The sequence below is a fragment of the Ailuropoda melanoleuca genome, chromosome 13, assembly GCF_002007445.2.
Source record: "Ailuropoda melanoleuca isolate Jingjing chromosome 13, ASM200744v2, whole genome shotgun sequence".
NCBI lineage: Eukaryota > Metazoa > Chordata > Mammalia > Carnivora > Ursidae > Ailuropoda > Ailuropoda melanoleuca.
This window is the reverse complement of record NC_048230.1, coordinates 40,307,457-40,327,977: the sequence shown is the minus strand read 5'-3', so window position 1 is coordinate 40,327,977 and position 20,521 is coordinate 40,307,457. Positions and strand designations below refer to the sequence as shown.

General features: G+C 46.6%; 1 protein-coding gene and 1 long non-coding RNA gene across 5 annotated transcripts in view; one reads left to right on the top strand and one right to left on the bottom strand.

Annotated features, from left to right (window-relative positions):
* The window catches only part of LOC100480845 (cyclin-dependent kinase 3), a 24,320-nt gene extending 3,876 nt beyond the window's left edge, over positions 1 to 20,444 (bottom strand). For 2 of the 4 annotated variants that reach the window (XM_002919889.3, XM_034641764.1), the window contains exons 1-4: positions 20,296 to 20,433; positions 11,039 to 11,159; positions 8,036 to 8,190; positions 544 to 634 (exon numbers count right to left, since the gene is read on the bottom strand). In XM_002919889.3, coding sequence (XP_002919935.2) covers positions 544 to 634; positions 8,036 to 8,190; positions 11,039 to 11,127 — 335 coding nt within the window. In that variant the 5' untranslated portion in view covers positions 11,128 to 11,159; positions 20,296 to 20,433. Of the gene's footprint in view, positions 1 to 543; positions 635 to 8,035; positions 8,191 to 11,038; positions 11,160 to 20,186 lie in introns of all 4 variants that reach the window. The other 2 variants (XM_034641762.1, XM_034641763.1) reach the window with 2 other exon arrangements.
* LOC117795775 lies at positions 629 to 8,057 on the top strand. Its single transcript, XR_004619916.1, has 4 exons — positions 629 to 766; positions 1,260 to 1,360; positions 4,755 to 4,934; positions 7,860 to 8,057. It is a non-coding gene; the product is annotated as an uncharacterized LOC117795775 (long non-coding RNA).
* Positions 20,445 to 20,521: the final 77 nt, after the last annotated feature.

Genomic DNA, 20,521 nt, shown 5'->3' with positions numbered 1-20,521 from the left:
CAACTGTCTGGGGACGCTCGGCCTCCTCTGAGGGCAGAACTTCAGTGGGGGCAGCCCCCCTGCGTCCTGAGCCCGCCACCCGGGCCCTGGGGGCCCCTAGCACCCCTCCCACAAACCCCAGCCCAGAAATCACCAGAAACCCTGTGCTCCTGGGGCCTCCCTGCTGGCAGACTGCCTGAGCGGCGGCTCCCCCTCCTGGCCCCCGCCGGCGCTGCACCACGTGCACACAAGGCAAGGTCTCCCCCACTGGGGCCTTTATTTGTGAGGACCTTCCAGAACCCTCCATATTCCCACTCGAGGCTCAGCCCCCACACCCCACAGCGCAGCCTCCCGCAGGCTCCTGGTGGGGTGGCAGGGTGTCTGGAACAATCCAAATTGACAACCCCTCCTCTCCGGCTGCAGACAAAGGCTGTCACTCTGGGAAAGGTCCCGCATCTTCTCAGCTCAGGCAACTCCAGCGGGCTTGGCCTCGGGAGCAGGGTGGGGGGGACAGTTGCAGGAACTGCCATTTGCTACTGGCGGCTGACCCTCTCTTGCTGGTACCTCCTCTGCTCCCGGACGGCTTGCTCTAACAGGGGCAGATTCATTCCTTCCACACAAGTCAGCACCCGGGCCTTGACCACGGAGCCTCCGTCTGAAAGACACAAGCGCGAGGCACTAGCAGTGACTGATCCCCGCGTCAGCAGCACACCTCACGGACGCATTCCGGCTGTCTCCCCCAGACTTGCTCTCGGGCTGAGTTTGAAGGACAGCATGCGGGATGCCGGTAATCTTTCCTACTTGGGCTTCAGAACGGTGGGCCTGGCGCACACTATCACATGGGTCTGGAACTCAGGGGATAGCCTGAAAATCCCACTTCTCCACAGAGGGAGGGCCAGAGAAATGTATCCTCTACCTCTGTCCTTTGTCATCTTAATTCCTGCCACCTTCTCTGTAGGCCCCAAGTGCCCAGGGCTGAGGAGGGGTCTCAGTCACCATCCCAGTTTTCCATGTGTACTGAAGGAAGGGCTCCCTTGGCATACTGGGCCCCACCGGCATTGGAAACTGGGGCAAAGAGAACCCCATAATTAGTAAATCCAAGGGGAGAGCTTGGACTTGTAGGAGCAAGTCATGCCACCCTGGAGAGGGGCTGGGAGGTGCTTCTAGCGCATGCTGTGTTGACCTGACGGACAGATTTGTCAATGTGCAGGTGACATCGAGCAGGAAAGGCATCTGGGCCTGCTCTAACAGGTTGGTTGTTGGTTGTTGTTTTTTTTAAGTTGGCTCCACGTAAGTTGACAGCGCAACTCAACTCACAGCCCTGAGATCAAGACCTGAGCTGAGGTCAAGAGTCAGATGCTCAACCAACGGAGCCACCCAGGTGCCCTGATTTTTCTTTCATTTTTTTCATCCACGTTCTTAACGCTCCCTGGTCATGTCAATGAACACATTCAATGTTCGAGGACATCCTGTTTCCTTTTGATGTGGTTTTGAGATACAGGCTCTCTGGTTAGATAGGTCATGCCTTGCCTTCCTCCTAGTCTAGACCACTTTCTTTCTTTCCTTCCTTCCTTCCTTCCTCCCTTCTTTTTTCTAAAGTAGGCTCCACACCCAACGTGGGGCCTGACCTCATGACCTCGAGATCAAGAGTTGCACACTCTACTGACGGAGCCAGCCAGGCGCCCCATTTTTTCGATTTAACATAGCGTGGGGGCAGAATTCAGAGTGTCAGACTGTCTAGATTCCAGCCTTCAACACAGGCAGATGAACTTATTTGAAACAGGAGGTGGCCTCTGCGTCCTCAGGTGGTTGGCCCTGGTGCTGGGGCTGCAGAAACTGTGTGGCCTACAGAGGAGTGGGTGTGTGACGCTATTTTGATCTATCTATCCCGCAGTGTAGACTGTTGATTCTTTCTGGAGCCCTGCGGCAGGCTCCTCACTCAGCAGGGCGTCTGCTTGAGTTCTCTCTCTCCCCCTGCCCCCCTGCCCTCTCTCTAATAAATCTTTAAAAAGAAAAACTTCCTTTGACTTAATTACACAGAACTTTTTTTTTTTTTAAGATTTATTTATTTTGGGGGCACCTGGGTGGCTCAGTCGGTTATGCGGCTGACTTCAGCTCAGATCATGATCCCAGTGTCCTGGGATCGAGCTGCACGTTGGACTCCCCACTCAGTGGGGGGTCTGTGTGTCCCTCTGCCCTTTCCCCTGCTCACTGTCTCTTGCAAAAATAAATTTAAAAATCTTTAAAAGAAGATTTATTTTAAAGATTTTCTTTATTTTAGAGAGAGAGAGCACACACGAGTGGGGGAGAAGCAGAGGGAGAGGGAGAGAGAACCTGAAGCCGACTCCGCCCCGCGCCAGGCTCGATCTCAAGACCGCGAGATGATGGCCTGAGCAGAAACCAAGAGTCAGATGCTTAACTGACTAAGCCCCCCAGGCGCCCTGCACAGAACTTCCCTTACATGACGCCCGTCAGCTCTTTCCTCCCGCCAGCCTGGGGAAACCCACCCGCCTAGATCCATACTGAGGAACATACTGTTTCTCTCTGTAAATGAAAAACATTATTAAACATGGAGGTGACCTTAAGAAATATGATTATCGCAAGGGACGAACCAGGCAATTCTGTCAGTCCATCTGCAGGTCCTTGTAACTGGGATGCAAGGAACAGGGTGTGAAGAAACACTGCAGGGAGGGGAGAACAGAGTCTACAGACAAGACGGCTAGAGAGTCCTTTAGGGGAATTTCTTTCAAGTTCAACAAACCCGGAGCAACCGAAGGCCTGAATGACAAGGACGGTGGGAATGCAACGGGTGGAGGCGCGGGCAGGAGAGAGGGAAGGGGTGATAGGGAAGAAGAGATCTTCTTTTAGGACGTCCGCCGAGCAGGGAAGGAGGGTCATAGCGAAGTGGGGACACAGAGCAGAAGATGATGACACTGTTACTGTTATTATTTTAATATAGGAGAAGCTTGAGTGATTTCTACGCTGAGAGGGAAGAGGCAGTGGTAACAGGTTAAGGACTCAGTTGGGAGGGCAAAGTCCCCGTGGGAGGCCAGGCTGTGAGTCACAGCACAGGGGCTGAGCCGCAGGGAAGACCGGCCCCTCTGCCTCCCAGACGGGAAGAAAGGAGCCACTGGCAGGTGTGGACACAGGTAATTTTAGGAGGGGCTGCTGCTGCGGCCTCCATTGGACCTGGGACGTAGGAGGTGAGGCAGTCACTTATGCTGAAAGGGGCAGGAGTCTCCTGTGACAGGTGAGTCCCAGAAACAGCTGTTGCCGATGGTGGGCGGGGGTGGACTGGGACCCGCGGAAGGCCCCAGCGCGACGAGAGGCCTTGAAATCATGCCAGGAACCCACCAAGCGCGTGAGCCTTCTCCATCAGCAGTCGGTGGGACCTGGGAGACGCAGGGTGGGGCTTTGTCAGGCAGCGGTGGTGGAAGGCAAGGGCGGGAACCGTCCACCAGGAAAGGGGTTGCCATGGCATGAGGCCTGGCTGGAGTGGAGGAAAGTGAACAGGAGAGGAGGCGGGAGAAAAAGGAGGCGCCCCAAGTGCACAGGCTGAAAAGCAGGGAGGTACAGGAGTCACGGCTGTAGTCGCAGGTGGCAGAGGTGTGGCCGTGGCCGTGGGAGGCAGAAGCGGGACAGAACCGGTTGGCCACAGAGAAGGACAAAGGTGTGAACGGCAAACCTGAGCAGCTAGCAGGCTGCTGGCCCCACCTCTGGGCCCTGTGGCGTGTGTGACCTGGGAGGCTGACCAAGCTCCACAGGGAACTGCTGTCCTGGGAAAGAGCCAGGTTTCAGGCACGTCCCAGTGAAGGCGAGGGCGTAAAAAGGAGCCTTTCAGGGAGGAGTGAAGTTTCCAGAAGACAGAACAGGAAGCCTTGTAAGGGCTGGGAAGAGCAGTCAGCTAGGAGAAAACCAGGCAGGGAGGATTTATGGGATTTATGGCAAGGGTTCGAGGGTAGCCTCTCGCTGTAGGCAAGGTCACCTGCAGCCTGGGAATTCCCCTAGGGACTCTGGAGCAGAACTGAGGAAAGGCTGTGTCCCAACACCTCCACCCTGGGCAGGAAGCCATCAGGCTCTTGGATGGTGCCCCAAGCACGTGTCAGAGCCAGTGGGTTTCTGACATGGCAGCCATTTCTTCACCTTTTTGGCCTCCTTGGCTCACTCTGTGCACAAATTTCAGGACTGTGACTTTGTTTACTTTTATCTATTTAAGTCATCCCTACGCCCAACGTGGGGCTCGAACACACGACCCCGAGATCAAGAATCACATGCTCTTATGACTGAGCTAGCCAGGTGCCCCAGAAAGGTGACTTTGGGTGGCCTCTTGTCTGTCCTCAGAGCTGCTAACCTTGCCACCCGACAGACCCATGTCTAGTTGATGTCTGTTTTCCACGGGACTCGCGACCTGATGGGGATGGACGCACAGATGTTTGGAAGCAGCCGGGCAGGAGCGTTGCAGACTAGGGATGGGAGCGGCCTGCATGCTCAGCCCACACTCTGCCCCTCCCTCCTCATCGTTGTCTTTCCTTCCGTGTGTCAGTTTCAAATGATGAGCACGTCTTACTGAGAAATTAGAAATTTAAGGGGAAATTTTTTCTTTTAAGAAAGAAAAAAAACACATAGATTGTGATGAAAATGAGAAGCAGTCAAGTAGCCAGAGGCCCCCGGAGAATGCTGCCTGACCTGAGGCTCGATCATTCAGGCTCGGGTCTGGGGAACAGAGGCAAGGACACTTGTGAGTGTCACTGCCTGTGCCTTCCTGTGCCTTCCAGGTGCCTTGGGGCTGACACACCTGCTTCTACAGCGAGGCCTTTGGAGCAGGCCCAGGTGTTGCTGGCTGACCCCTGCTGTGCTGTGTTCCTGCGGTGCTTTCAGGGACCATGGAGCGATGCGAGTATCCAGTGATAACTATCGTTGCCTGGATTCACGATTTTATCAGGACTTTTAAAGAGGTGCCTTTCGACATTTCCTGCATTTATGCACTGTGATTCTTCTCTGAAGAACTTTTACTCCTCACCTGTGAGCTGTCCCTGAACTATAATCCGTTCAGAAAAAGGCAGGGGAAAGAAGTTTTAATGCAACCAGGAGGAAGCAATCAGCCAATTCCAGACCCGAGTTCTCTAATAAATGGCATTAAAAAAAAAAAAAAAAAAAAAAGGTGGAGGACAGAACTGTTCCAGAGACTTGGGGTATGGAAGCCAAATCCAATAAATGGATCTGAACTAACCAATTTTAAAAAGCCATGGAGGGAAGGCAGTGAACACGGACAAGGTATTCGATTTTATCAAGGGACAGCTATTTTGTTGGGTCTGATTGTGGCAATGGTAGAGGCGTATGAGGTGTTTACGGGGAAATGAAATGATGTCAGATTTGCTCCAAAAGACACTAGCAAAATAAATAAATAAATGCAGGCAGTGGAGACTCGGCAGACGGAGGGTCCCTGCTGAATCTGGGTGATGGCTACAGGGAGGTGCTCGTTTGACTCAAAAATAGTAAATTAAAAAAATTACATGTGTTGAACTTACAAAGTTTTTCTTCCGTTTTTCTCCCCACCAGAAATTCTAAATGTCCACTCCAGGTCCTGTTCTTGTCCTGGCCTGCTGTCCCACCTTAGTTTCAACCCTCCTCTCTATATTTGCAATCGGGTCTTAGCATCCCGGACACTGGGCGGTGGGCTGCCGGGACCTCCCAGGATTCACTGCACGGCTGCGGGTACAGGTGACCCGGGCTCTAGTCAAAGTGGAAATCATTTGTGCAAAGGCCCTTTGTACCCATTCCCACCCCTGTTCCGGATGCCTCTCTCAAATTAATATGAGGGCAGGTACTCTGTGAACTAACTCAAAGGCTTAAGCCTGAATAAAGATTAATTTTTATTAAACCAAAGATAATTAAAGTAAGCACCATCTAATAACATTCCTTCTAGCACATTTCATCCAGAGTTAAAAACCATCGTGACTTTTAGAAAGGAAGTTAGCGGTATAAAGTAAGAAACATAAATGTTTGCATCCTTCAATAGAGCAATTCTATTTTTAGGAAACTATCCTGAAGAAATAATCAGAAAATGGACAAAGAGGATATTAATCGTAGCATTTTTACTATATATCGAGGTAGATAGTTTTTTTTAATCTTTTACTTTTTTTTTTTTTTTTTTTTTTTTTTTTTTTTTTGGTAAGTAGGCTCCATGCCCAGCGTGGGGCCCAATGCAGGGCTTGAACTCATGACACTGAGATCAAGACCTGAGCTGAGATCAAGAGCCAGACGCTTAACCAACTAAGCCACCCAGGTGCCCCAACAGATAGATTTTTTTAAAATGTTTTTCCTCCTCCGGCTATAAAAGCAATACATTTTCATTATAAAATGCTAAAAAAATAAAAAAAATCCCACAGTCCCACCACCCAGAAATAACTCCTATTAACATTTCGGTGAATATCTTTCAAACTTCTGTGTATATAAAAATATGTATATTGGGGCACCTGGCTGGCTCAGTCCATACAGCATGCGACTTTTGATCTTGGGGTTGTAAATTCAAGCCACACGTTGGGTACAGAGATTACTTAAAAATAAAGTCTTTAAAAAAATGGGATCATACGATACATACTATATTGTAAACTGATTGTTCTTAGTAAGATATTATGAACATCGGGGCGCCTGGGTGGCTCAACTGGTTGAGCACCCGACTTTTGATTTTGGCTCAGGTCATGACCTCAGAGTCGTGGGACGGAGCCCTGCATTGGGCTCTGCACTGGGCATGGAGACTGCTTGGGATTCTCCTCTCCTTCCCCCGCCCCCCTCCTCCCCCCAATGCTCTCATGCTCTCTCCTCTCAAAAAAAAGGGGGGGGGCGCCTTGGTGGCTCAGTTGATTAAGCATCTGCCTTCAGCTCAGGTCCTGATCTCAGGTTCCTGGGATCCAGACCGAGTCAGGCTCTCTGCTCAGCAGGGAGTCTGCTTCTCTAACTCTCCCTCTGTCTCTCTCAAATAAATAAAAAAAACTTAAAAAAAAAAAAAAAAAGAAGAAGATACTGTGAATATCTCTTCATGTCAACCAATATAAATTTACACCATTTTTAATGGCTGCATAATATCCTACTGACTGAATATACGATAATTTCTTTATCCAGTAAATGTACAGAAGAGCAAAAAATGGAAATAATATAAATGTGCATGGTCTTGTGAATCGATACACATTTAATCTATAAAATATTATATAGCCATAAAACACTATTATATCTAAAAAATTTTAAAAACATGGAGAAATGTTTACAATATAATGTGAGGACTAAATAACCAGATACAACATTACATAGTATGTATGATATCAACCATGTAAAGGAAGGTGACACCCAGATAGGGAGGCAAAGAATTCATTCAAGTACCTAGGTTTTAAAAAGCAACCTTCAACTCTCTTTTTTTTTTTTAAGATCTTATTCATTTATTTGAGATAGCGAGAGAGAGAGCACAAGTGGGGTGCGGGAATTAGAGGAAGAGGGAGAAGCCGACTCCCTGCTGAGCAGGGAGCCTGACGTGGGGCTCGATCCCAGGACCCTGGGATCACGACCTGAGCCGAAGGCAGACGCTTCTCTGACTGAGCCACCCAGGTGCCCTGCAACCTTCAACTCTTGATACCAGAGAGCTTCTCCCAGGTTGCTGGGATTCCTTCCTTTCTATTTCTCTTACCCTGACTTCCTGGCCTGTTTTTCCAGCCCCATCCTCTCCTTGCCTTAGTTTTCTCATCTATGGAACAGCGACAATGGGACTCAGTTTAAGACCTGGTGGGCAAATTCAAAAAGACCGAAGCAAGCCGTGTACTACCAGGCCTGGCATGAGGCAAGCCTTCAGAAATTAATGATTTCTCTCCCCTCTCACTTCCCTAGAGCAGGTCCACTGGGCCGGATCACATCTGTTTCCATGAGTCCCTGAACTTGTGGACTGATGTGGAAGGGAAGCTAACCCCAGTGAGGGACTCCTGTTGGGGCAGAAGCCAGGCCCAGTCCTCACTGAAGACTGCCCCGCCCCGGACCCAGCGTGAAAGGGGACCGTGAAGCCACGGCTTACCCTGGTGCTCGAGCTCTCCGAGGACAAGGTACAGGGAGTCCACGTGGGCTTGGAACGGCTCCACCAACTTCGTGCAGACCAGGATCTGGTGCTCGTCAGATCCGTGCTGAGCTCTCAGGGTCACTCGGGATTGGGTCACGTCATAGAGGCACAACCTGCAGGTTGGGGAAAGCGCAATCATTTCTGTCCACACATGGAGCCACCACGAAAAGCTCAAAAGGTTCTGGGAGGCCGATAAACGCAGGGGCCTCTAACCAGAGAAATAAAAACGGCAGCAACAAGTCAGAAACACTGTTTTTGGTCTACACTGTGAAGGTATAAATGATACGCGTTACAAGCACCTGGTTAAGGAGTGTGGCCAAAAGTATACACTGAGGTAACAGCACCCCGATTAAGATGTGGCCCATTTCCATCACCCCCAGAAGTTCTCTTGTGCCACCACTCTGAAGTCAATCTCCGCATCTCCCACGCCAGCCGACCCCTGATCTGCCTTGGTCTCTGCAGGGGCGTTTTCCTGCTCAGGCACCTCCTAGAAAGATCACAACAGCATGTATCCTTGCGTGGGATACCGCAAGAAGCGGTCGCATAATGGTTTCGAGATTCGTTTGTGCTATTGGGTAAATCCGTGGTTTATCCCTTCTGTCGTTCAATTTCACTCTGCTGAAATTATTGAAAATAATGTGTGTATCCATTCATCAGACTGTTTGGTTTGCTTCCAGTGTTGGGCTATTAGGAATAAACGGGTATGAACTTTGGAAGACAAATCGCTTCGCTGACGCATGTTTTCATTTCTCTTAGGTAGGTACCCAAGCGGGAGTGCAGGACCGTAAGGTCAGCCTGTCTGTTAACCTCTAAAAGAAACTGCGAACTGTTTTTCAAAGTGGGTGTGCTTTGTACACTCCCAGCAGCGACGTGTGCGGGGTTCCAGTGACTCCACATCCCGGCCGGTACTTGGTATGGTCAGTCTTTTTAATTTTAGCCATCCTAGTGTCCTAGTGGGCGTGAAAATACCATATCATTGTGGTGTGTGTGTGTGTTTTTAAAGATTTTATTTATTTTGGCTATTATTTTTTTAATTTTATTTTATTTTGGGCGCCTGGGTGGCTCAGTCATTAAGCATCTGCCTTCGGCTCAGGTTGTGATCCCAGGGTCCTGGGATCGAGCCCCGCATCAGGTTTCCTGATCACTGGGGAGTCTGCTTCTTCCTCTCGCTCTGCCTGCTGCTCCCCCTACTTGTGCACGCTCTCTCTGTATCAAATAAATACATAAAATCTTTAAAAACACACACACACAAGATTTTATGTATTTATTTGAGAGAGTGCTAGAGAGAGCGAGCACGAGCACAAGTGGGAGGGAAGGGCAGAGGGAGAGGCAGGCTCCTTGCTGAGCGCGGAACCCGATGCGGGGCTTGATCCCAGGACCCTGGGATCATGACCTGAGCCGAAGGCAGACGCCCAACCGACTGAGCTACTCGGGCGCCCTCGCTGTGGTTTTAATTTGCATTTCCCTGTGACTAATGATGTCAAGCATCTTTTCATGTGCTCATTATCCATTCGTGTGTGTACATACATATATTTTTTAACTGTCGCATGCAAAGTTGTTTACTTTTCGTATGACTGCGAAGTGTTATGTATATCCTCTTTTGTGAAGTGTCTGTTCAAGTCTTTTGCCCCCCTCCTTTTTAACATTCTGTAACAAGCTTTTCCCCTTGGTTTTACTTAGGTATAACTGAAATATAATAAACTATACATATTTAAGGTACACAACTTGACATCTGACATTGGATACACTTGAGCAACTGTCCACACAATCAGTAATGAACATACGGCTTCATCACCCTGAAAAGTTCCCTCTGGCATTTTCGTAATCCCCCAACATGTCACATCCAGGCATCCTTGCAGGCAAGTGGCCTGCTTTTTTTTCATATAGATTTTTTTTGCATTTTCTAAACTTTTATATAAATGGAGCCATACAACATGTAATTTTGGGGGGCCTGGTTTCTTTTCTTTTCTTTTTTTAAAGTAATCTCTATACCCAACGTGAGGCTCAAACTCACAACCCTGAGATGGAGAGTCGCATGTTCTACTGACCGAGCCCGCCAGGTGCCGCGTTAGATGTATGTTTAGCTTTTAAAGACACTGCAGGTGGTTTTCCAAAATCATTGCGCCATTTTAGATTTCCCCCGGAAGTGTACAGGAGTTCCAGTTGCTCCACACCCTCACTGGCATTCGGTTTCATCAGTCTCTGAATTCTGCCACTGCAGTGGGCATATATAGAGGAGTATCTCGCTGTGGTTTTAATTTGCATTTCCCTAGTGATGCTATACACATGGGTGTGATCACACACCCATCCACATGTTCATCTACATCCACACACATGAGCGTGTCTACATTAATCGCCAAAAGGTTAGCAGTGTCTGTCTAGACAGTGAGATTACAGGTGATTTTTGCTCGCTTTCTTTTTCAATCACGTGTTTTTCAATCCACTTTTATGGATTGTCTACATTTTTTCCAATGAACAAACATTAATGTTTTAGCATTTAAAAAATAAGTTGAGGGCGCCTGGGTGGCTCAGTGGGTTAAGTGCCTGCCTTTGGCTCAGGTCACGATCCCAGGAGATCGAGTCCTGCATCGGGCTCCTGCTCAGAGGGGAGCCTGCTTGTCCCTGTCCCTCCACCCTTCCCCCCTGCTCATGCTTGCTTCTTCTCCTGCACACTCTCTCTCTCTGTGTCAAATAAATAAATAATATATTTTTTTTAAAGTTGTCAACGGATGCCCAGCTGGCTCAGTCAGGGGTTCGTGTGACTCTTGATCTTGGGGTCATGAGTTCAAGCCCCACCATGGGTACAGAGATTACTTGAATAAATAAAACTAAAAAAAACAAAAAACAAAAACAAAACTAGACACACTTATAATAACGCCATTTTAATTGTTTTTTTCTGGTGGGTGTGTGTGTGGGAGGCACTTACACATCCCCCCACCATGTGAAAAAAACCATTCTCACCTGCCGAATGTTCTCAGCGTGGCCCCATCAGGAACTTGGCCGGCACTGACTTCCCAGGGGAAGTAGTAGATTCCAGGTTTGGGCAGCATCTCAAGGAGCTGAGAGCGATTTCTGAAGACTCCTGACAAACCAAGCAGACCCCAAGACTGAGATTAGCAGATACTGGAGACCAGTGACATCTACAAGGCTAGTTCTAGTGGTAGTTTAATATTTGAAGATATTTAAGAGTGGTAGTTTAATATTTTAAAATAATTTTTGATCGGTTATGCATTCACTAATTTAAAAAAAGCAAAACGATATGGGGCACCTGGGAGGCTCATTCCATTGGGTGTGGGACTCTTGGGTTTCAGCTTGGGTCGTGACCTCGGGTGCTGAGATCGAGCTCCTTGTCGGGTTCCTTGCTCTGCATGCAGTCTGCTTGGTACTCTCTCTCCCTCTGCCCCACGAGTAGCCCCCCAAGCATACGCACGCTTTCTCTCACAAATACATAAATCTTTAAAAAAAAATCTACATGGAGAACTGTCATCCCACTCCAACCCCTCTGCAATCCATTCCCACCCTGATCCCCTGAAGAAGGGTCTATAAAAGGGCAGACGGTAACTCACCATCTGTCACAACTGTTCAACACTGCCATTGCTCCTTAAGCTTTATTTACAAAAACATGCAATGAGCTGGATCTGATCTGCGATGAAGTTTGCCAACCCTGGTCCTTAAAGAAAATCATTTTTATTCATTTCTTATGTAACCTTCCAGGGTTTCATTATGCAAATAATAACAAAGACACGATATTTAGTTCCCCTCTATACTATAAATTTCTTTTTTTTTTTAAGGTTTTATTTATTTATTTGAGAGAGAGAGAGCAGGAGCAGGGGTGGGGGGAGGGAAAGAGGGAGAGAATCTCCATACCCATCACGCAGTGTGGAACCGGACTCGGGGCTCAATCTCGTGATCCTGAAATCATGACCTGAGCCGACATCAAGAGTAGGATCCTTAACGAACTAAGCCACCAGGTGCCCAGCCCCTTCCCTCAATACTATATATGTTGTTCTGTATTTTGATTTTTTTTCCATTTAACATTTTTTTAAAAGATTTTATTTATTTATTTATTAGAGAGAGAGAGCACAAGCAGGGAGAGCGGCAGGCAGAGGGAGAAGCAGACTCCCTGCTGAGCAAAGGGCCTGATGCAGGACTCGATCCCAGGACCCTGGGATCATGACCTGAGCCAAAGGCAGATGCTTAACCGACTGAGCCACCTAGGTGCCACAAGGTATTTTGACATTCTTTCACAATTGTACATAAAGTGAGTCTCCCTTTTTTCTTTTTTCAGTAGGCTCTACACACAGCACAGAGCCCAGTGTGGGGCTTGAACCAACAGTCCTGAGATCAAGAGCCAAGCTGAGATCAACAGTTAGACACCCAACTGACTGAGCCACACAGATGCCCCTACAGGTTTGTTTTTGTTTTTTAATATAAATCTAAAACTACTCTAAAGTAAAAAGTTTATTTTGAAAAAAAAAGGAAAAAGAATTTAAAATTTTTTTTTAAAAAATGAAGACCCCGGTGCACCTGGGTGGCTCAGTCAGTTGGGCGTCCAACTCTTGATCTCAGCTCAGGTCTTGATCTCAGGGTTGTGAGATCAAGCTGCTTGCAGGGCTCCCCCTGGGCATGGAGGCTGCTTAAGATTCTTTTCCTCCCTCTGCCTCTGCCCACCTCTAAAAAAACAACCAAACCTGTAAAGATGGTACATCATACCCAGTTTTCCCTATAATTAACATCTTACATTAATATGACACATTCGTCACAATTAATGAACCTGTATTGATAGGTTATTAACCCAACATCACACTTCATTTGGATTTCCTCAGTTTTTTCCCTGATGTCCCTTTTCGGTTCCATAGGCCCTTCCAGAATACCACACTCCATTCAGTTGTCTCTTGAGACTCCTCTGTGCTGTGACAGTTTCTCAGACTTTCCTTGTTTTTTACCCCTGAGAGTTTTGAGGTGTACCACTCAGGTATTTTGTAGAATGACCTTCCGTCTGGGTTTGTCTGGTGTCTTTCTCATGGTTAGACTAGGGTTATGAGGTTTTGTTAGTAATTTTAAAAAGAGAAAGAAAACACTGGTTCAATAAATCATGTGATAACGATGCACAGGACACTTGGCGGGTTTTTTAAAATGAAGCATTGTATGCAGTCATGTGGTAAGATCTCCAAGACAGACCATCAGGAAAAAAGGTAAGGAGCAGGCATGTACATATGACATGTACATCTGTGTATGTGTGAAAGAACACTCCAGAACACGGGGATCCACGTATAGACAATGTTAGAGAAGTGGGGATTCGGGAGTAATTATTCAATGACAAAGGGACCCTGAAGGTGACAGGCTTCAACTGTTCAATNTAAAATAAAATAAAATAAAATAAAATGAAGCATTGTATGCAGTCATGTGGTAAGATCTCCAAGACAGACCATCAGGAAAAAAGGTAAGGAGCAGGCATGTACATATGACATGTACATCTGTGTATGTGTGAAAGAACACTCCAGAACACGGGGATCCACGTATAGACAATGTTAGAGAAGTGGGGATTCGGGAGTAATTATTCAATGACAAAGGGACCCTGAAGGTGACAGGCTTCAACTGTTCAATAGGATAAGCCAAGGGCAACAGAAAGACAGGAAATGGCAATGAAATCCTCCCAAGTAAGACCCTTGCAGAAGCCAGATGATACAGCTTTAGCACAAAAGCTTAATGTTAGGGGGCGCCTGGGTGGCTCAGCCAGTCAAGCGTCTGACTCTTGATCTCAGCCCGTGTCTTGATGTCAGGGTCGTGAGTTCAAGCCCCACGGTGGGCTCTCCACTGGGCATGGAGCCGACTTAAAAAAAAAAAAAAAAAAAAACCNAAAAAAAAAGAAACCTAATGTTACCTAGAACCTTGCACAATTGGCTTCGGTATCCTCTAATGAGGAGGTCATAGGGCAGTGTCACTGATCAATTTTCAAAGATCATCTCAAGACAGTGTGTACAGAACAACAGCACAAGGGCAACTGGCCCAGGGCCAGTCCTATTGCAGATACTCTATGTCCCTGCAACCAGGGAGCAGAGCCGTTCCTGTCCCCAGAAATGAGAGAGCCCTCAAATCATCTCTGGCATGAGAGAGAGAAGCAAAACAAAAACAAAAACAAAAACAAAAACAAAACAAAAAAAACAAACCACAAAGCAAAATAAAAAATCAGTCAAGAGAAGAAAAAAATGNAAAAAACAAAAAACAAAAACAAAACAAAAAAAACAAACCACAAAGCAAAATAAAAAATCAGTCAAGAGAAGAAAAAAATGTATTGGTTCCTGTTTTGGGATAATGAGGACAATTCTGTCCGATCTAGTAAAAAGGTGAAAACTTAGACCCTTTCTTGAGAGTAATTTTTCTAGGGGTGCCTGGGTGGTTTAGTCAGTTAAGTGGTTTCAGCTCGAGTCGTGTGTGATCTCAGGGTCCTGGGCTCGAGCCCTGCATTGGGCTCCCTGCTCAGTGGACAGTCTACTTGAGGATTCTCTCCCTCTGCTCCTCCCCCCGCCCTGTCTCTCTTCACTTCTAAAATAAATAAATCTTAATTTTTCTACTCTCCAGTACCACATATACTATAAGCTACGCTGTAAGTAACTATGTCATTAAATATTTTTTTAATCATCATAGCGAATTGACTCTTTGGAGGGGTATAGGCTTTTGCAAATTTTAAATAAACAAGTTTATTTATTTATTTAAGTAATTGCTATACCCACATGGAGCTCAAACCCATGACCCCGAGCTCAAGAGTAGCATACTCTTGGGGTGCCTGGGTGGCTCAGTCGTTAAGCGTCTGCCTTTGGCTCAGGTCATGATCCCAGGGTCCTGGGATCGAGCCCCGCATCGGGCTCCCTGCTCAGGGGGAAGCCTGCTTCTCCTTCTCCAACTCCCCCTGCTTGTGTTCCCTATCTCGCTGTCTCTCTGTCAAATAAATAAATAAAATCTTAAAAAAATAAAGAGTAGCATACTCTTCTGACTGAACCAGCCGGGCACCCCATCATTGATTATTCATTCATTTCTTTATTTTTAAAGATTTTATTTATTTATTTGAGAGAGAAAGCACACATGAGTGGGGTGAGCGGCAGAGGGAGAGGGGGAAGCAGACTCCCCACTGAGCAGGGAGCCCGATGTGGGGCTCAATCCCAGGGCCCTGGGATCATGACCTGACCCAACGGCAGACCCGTCACCGACTGAGCCACCCAGGTGCCCCAATTTTTTATTTTATTAATTTTTTAAAGATTTATTTATTTATTTTGGGGGGGTGAGGGGCAGAGGGAGAGAATCATCAAGCAGACTCCCCGCTGAGTGCAGAGTCCTATGCAGGGCTCAATCCTACAACCCATGAGATCACAACCTGAGCTGAACCCAAGAATCAGACACCCATCCAACTGAGCCACCCAGGCACCCCACCCGATTTTTTTTTTCCAAACAAAAGTTGCTATGTGTTTATTAAGACATTTCTGTTAATTTCCATAAGCACAGCTGGCTCAGTAAATCATTATCCATATGTCATCAGACATGCAAGAAAGTTTCTGAGAAGATAAATCAAGACTGGCTTTTCTTACGGCTTAGCCAGATTTCACGTACAGTCTTTGCAAGTCTGAGTAATGGTGTAAGCTACGCGGCAGAGCCTTGCCCTTTTCATTGCCCAAGGCAAAACATCCGCCGCTGGGAGAAAAACCCACAGCATGAACAAGAGAGACAGTTTTCTTTTTTTAACGACTGGGAAATTTGAAAATACCGTAGAAGAAGGATGGGAAGGATGGAAACCGGATCTGACTGCTGCCTTCTTTTTTTTCTGAAGCAATCGGTAAGATTTCCGTAGTAGGACTGAGTCAGAAAAGTAATACCTGTCACTAAGTTCATGATAGCTTTTATCAGCTTTGGGTTTCTTTCTTGGAGATAGGAATCTTGATTGTGTATGGTACTACTCCACAACTAAAACAGATTACCAGTTTATTATAAAAGGATGAAAGGAAGAACCAGATGGAAGAGATGCATGGAGCAAGGTATGTGGGAAGGGGCGTGGACCTTCTCCCTCGGAGCACAGCTCAGTCCCAGCCCCTCCTCCTCTTCACCAACCCGGAAGCAACTCAGAAATGTTGTGTGTGTGTGTGTGTGTGTGTGTGTTTTTAAAGATTTTATGTATTTGAGAGAGAAAGTGAGAGAGAGCATGAGCGGAGAGGGAGGGGCAGAGGAAGAGGGAGAAGCAGACTCCCTGCTGAGCAGGGAGCCTGCTCTGGGGGCTCCATCCCAGGACCCCGGGATCATGACCTGAGCCAAAGGCAGATGTGTAACCGACTAAGCCACCCAGGCGCCCCTCATGAATGTTTGCAAAGCTACAATTCTTTATTAGCTTATATTGCACAATGAGTCTTCAACATTACAAGTCAAGTTACAACACAAGACTTGAACTTTGGCCTCAAAAGATTCTATCACATGGGGATTCTTACTATTTATTTATTTATTTGAGAGAGAGAGAGCATGAGCAGGGGGGAGGAGGAAGAGGCAGAGGGAGAAGCAGACTCCCTGATGAGCAGGGAGCCTGACTCGGGGCTCGATCCCAGGACCCTGACATCACGACCTGAGCCAAAGGCAGACGGTTAACCAACTGAGCCACACAGGTGCCCCAATTACTACAAATTTTAAATTTAATCTCATCTTCATGAATTTTACCAAATAAAAAGATTGTTTTACTGTCTTGATAGGTTTTGCAATCACCAGAGTAAAAAATATATTCAGGGAAAAATCGTCAATGGATCTTACACGTACTGGGTAAAAGTCTGATGAGGAACAGGATATTTACATGGTTTCAACATATCTGCCCATGGACTGCCTATTAATTACAGAGAGAAAAATAATCCACTTCACAGTCAAGGAAGTTAGCAAATACAGCCTTCATGTACTGCCTGGATATAATACACTGAGACAGACACATTGTTTTTGTGGTATTCCTGCAAAAAATGCATCATCTGAATCAAATCATGAAGAAATAGCACACATCTGAATTGAGGGATGGTCTATAAAACAACTGGCTTATCTACTTTGAACATGTCAGTCACAGAAGACAAATTGCTCCAGTTAAAAGAGATTAAGATGAAGGCAGACATCAGAGTGGTGTGTATAGAAACGGAGACACACCACTGACTGCCAGCAAACTGTCAGAAGCTGAGAGAGGCAAGGAGCAGCTCTCCTTCACAGTCTCGCAAGGATCCAAAGCTGTCGAGGTCTTGAGCTTCTAACGTCCACAACCATGAGATAATAAATGTCTGTTACTTAAGCCACCCAGCCCGGGGTCGTTTGCTACAGAGACACTAGGAAACGAATACAACTAAATAGATAGAATTCATGTTCCTGGACTGGATCTGGGTTGCAGGAGAAAATTGTCATAAAGGACATTGTTGGACAATTATAAATTCATGAAAAGGTTTGTAGATTAGATAACAGCATTGTATCAATAGTATTGTATTTCTTTCATTTGATAATCGCTGTTCCCCTGTTCTCTTTGTCCATTTCCATGGGTCCTGAAAAGGAGAGGAAATAGGCACAGGTGGGTGGGTGATGTTTTAGCCAGAACCAAGTCCTATGGCTCTAATACGACCTCTAAGTCGCCCCTCTCTGTCCCTGACCGCACCACTGTCTCCCATCCGCTCAAGCCTACCAGTCACTCTTGATGCCTCCCTATTCTCATGGTCTCATCTGACCCGTCACGAATTTCTGTCAATTCTACTTCAAAATACATACTGTGTGGCTCAGTCAGTTAAGCACCTGCCTTCAGCTCAGGTCATGATCCCAGGGTATTGGGATTGAATCCCGCATGGGGCTCCCCGCTCAGCAAAGAGTCCACTTCTCCCTCTGCCCCTCCGTGCCCCCTCCCCCCGCTCATGCTCTCTTTCTCTCTCAAAATAAATAAAATCTCTAAAAAATACATATGAATCTACGCACTTCACTCCCTCCAAGCCACCACAGTCCAAGCTTTCATCAGCTTTAAAACTGATCTCAGCTTCCACTATTTTCCTTCTATTGCTCACTCTCTTCATAACAACCATAGTGATATTTTTAAAGGAAACTGCCAAAGGGAGTATTTTCTGCCAGAACCTCAAGTCTGAATCTAACAATGTCTCTAGATACAACCAACAGCTTACAGAAAATACAGAAACAGAGGAACATATCAAAGATATCACAGAGACTGGTAAAATCCAGATTGTGGGAAATTCAATGCGAAAGATGACCTACCTTTTTCTTCTCTTTCTTTCCTTTTTTTTTTTTTTTTTTTTTTAAGGTCATGCTGGTCGTGACCCTGAGATCAAGACCTGAGTTTAAGACCTGAGCCACCCAGGTGCCACTTGACCTAGCTTTTTCAAATAACTTGAAGAAAAAAATTGTACAGTGGAAACCTATACATTAAAAGAGGCTTAAGATTTTTATCAACCAACTGCAACGTGTATACTTTGTTTGGACCCTGATTTGAACAAACTGTATAGAGAATTTTTTATGAAACATTTGAATATTGGTTGTAATGACCACAAGAAATTTTTGTTAACACTTCCAATTGTGATAATGGTATTGGGATTGTGTTAAAAATAGTTTAAAGATACATACTAAAAGACTTTATGGATATGATATCAGATTTGCTTAAAACTAACATGGAGGGGAACTGGGTAGAGGTACAGTGGATAATTATTGGACCTGGGTGAAAAGTAGATGGGGTTTATTGTATTATTCCTTCTACCTTTGTACATGTTGGAACATTTCCACAATTAATATTAAAAAATGTTAATCAGGTCACAAAACCCCACTGAAAATCGATTAAAGACTTCCTATTATAAATTCCTACTAAAATTGAAAGTCTTTGTGTCGGCTCACAGTGCCACATGGGGTCTGCACCTGGCCTACCTCTCGGCTCTCATGTTTGCTTTCACACTTCCTCTAGCTCACCCTCACCCTCAGGCCCTGCACACTTGCTTTCCTCAGACTCGAGCAGTCTTCCCCAGACCTTCACATAACCGGTTCTCTTTCCCTGTTTAGGTCCCAGTTCATCCTCCCCCTCTTCAGCAAGGCCTTCCCTGTCCACCCTACCTACATCAGCATTCTCCACCACCCCCAGTCCCTCTATCCCCTCCGCTTGATTTATTTTCTTCATTTAATTTACTAAGTAATAGAATTTCAAAGAGTGAGATTTGTTTACTTGTTTAATGCCTCTGTCTCCCACTAGATTATCAGCTCCATGAGGGCATTATTCATTATTAATAAGTAATTAGTAATTAATTAATTAATTAATCAGTAGCAGTGCCTTGTCCTGATATATTAGAGTCTGGGGCAAAAGGAAAAATCAGTAATAATGATCTTGTCTGTATTAATCTTGATTAGTGCTCCCATAAATTATATCAGAGGTGAGTGCATTTACCTTACCCTATTCCCAGTACTGTTACTAAAAACTGATGCAATAAGTAACAGCATGAAGTGCATAGTTTTAAAAAACAGTGGATTCGTATGTTGTCTGAAGTTATAAGGGTATGTTAGGGAGAGATAAAGATGGTTTAGTGTGCTCGATCTCCATTACAGTGGTATGAAGTCAAAAGGTAACTAAAACGAACAAATCAAGAGCTAGCATGTATTTTAGGTAGCGATTTTTTCGGAATCAGAGTTAAAAAAACACAACAGGTTAAAAGTGGCTGCCTCTGAGAATGGGGAGCTTTTGCTTTTCATTACAAATTCTCCGATACTAGGTTTCCTAAACATAGACATCTATTACTTTGATGACGACGGTGGTAACTGTGAAAGCAGAAAAGTCTGGATTCCAAGACCTCTCAACGGCCAGCTCCGTCACATTCTGGTCCACACCCACCCATACAAGGGGAGGAGGGCCCCAGTCCCACACCCAGCTCCTGAAAGCCAACGCTTCCGGCAGCAAGGATGCCCTTATCTTAACAAAAGATAACTGGAGGCCTCTTCCCAGGGCGACTTTTCTCCTCCTCCTTTTTTTCTCCAATCTAGGAGGGTGTGGGGAAACCCTACAACAACCCTCCCGAGCAACGCCGCGCGGCCCAGAGGCTCAAACCACCCCCACCCCCCGGCCCCCATCAAGGACCTTCAGCCCTCGGGAGACCTCTACACGCGGACCCGGAAGCGGCGGCACGGACAAATCCCAAGGCGCAGGCGCACTCCTCTTCAGCCGCGTTGTCCCGCCCCTTCCCTACCTCCTCGCCAACCTGTCGGGGCGTCGCGGCGGCCTCGCGTTCCCTCTTTCCGCCCCGCTCGATCGCGTGACGAGGGAGGGACGGGTTACCAGGAGCGCCTGGCCTTCCTCCCTCCCCGTCCCCAGGGCAATTTCTTGACCGTCTTCCGGGGTTTCCGCCCCGGGGGGCCGCTCTAGGGCTCCCCTGGACGAGAGCGGAGGACTCGCCCGCCCCACTGCGGATACGG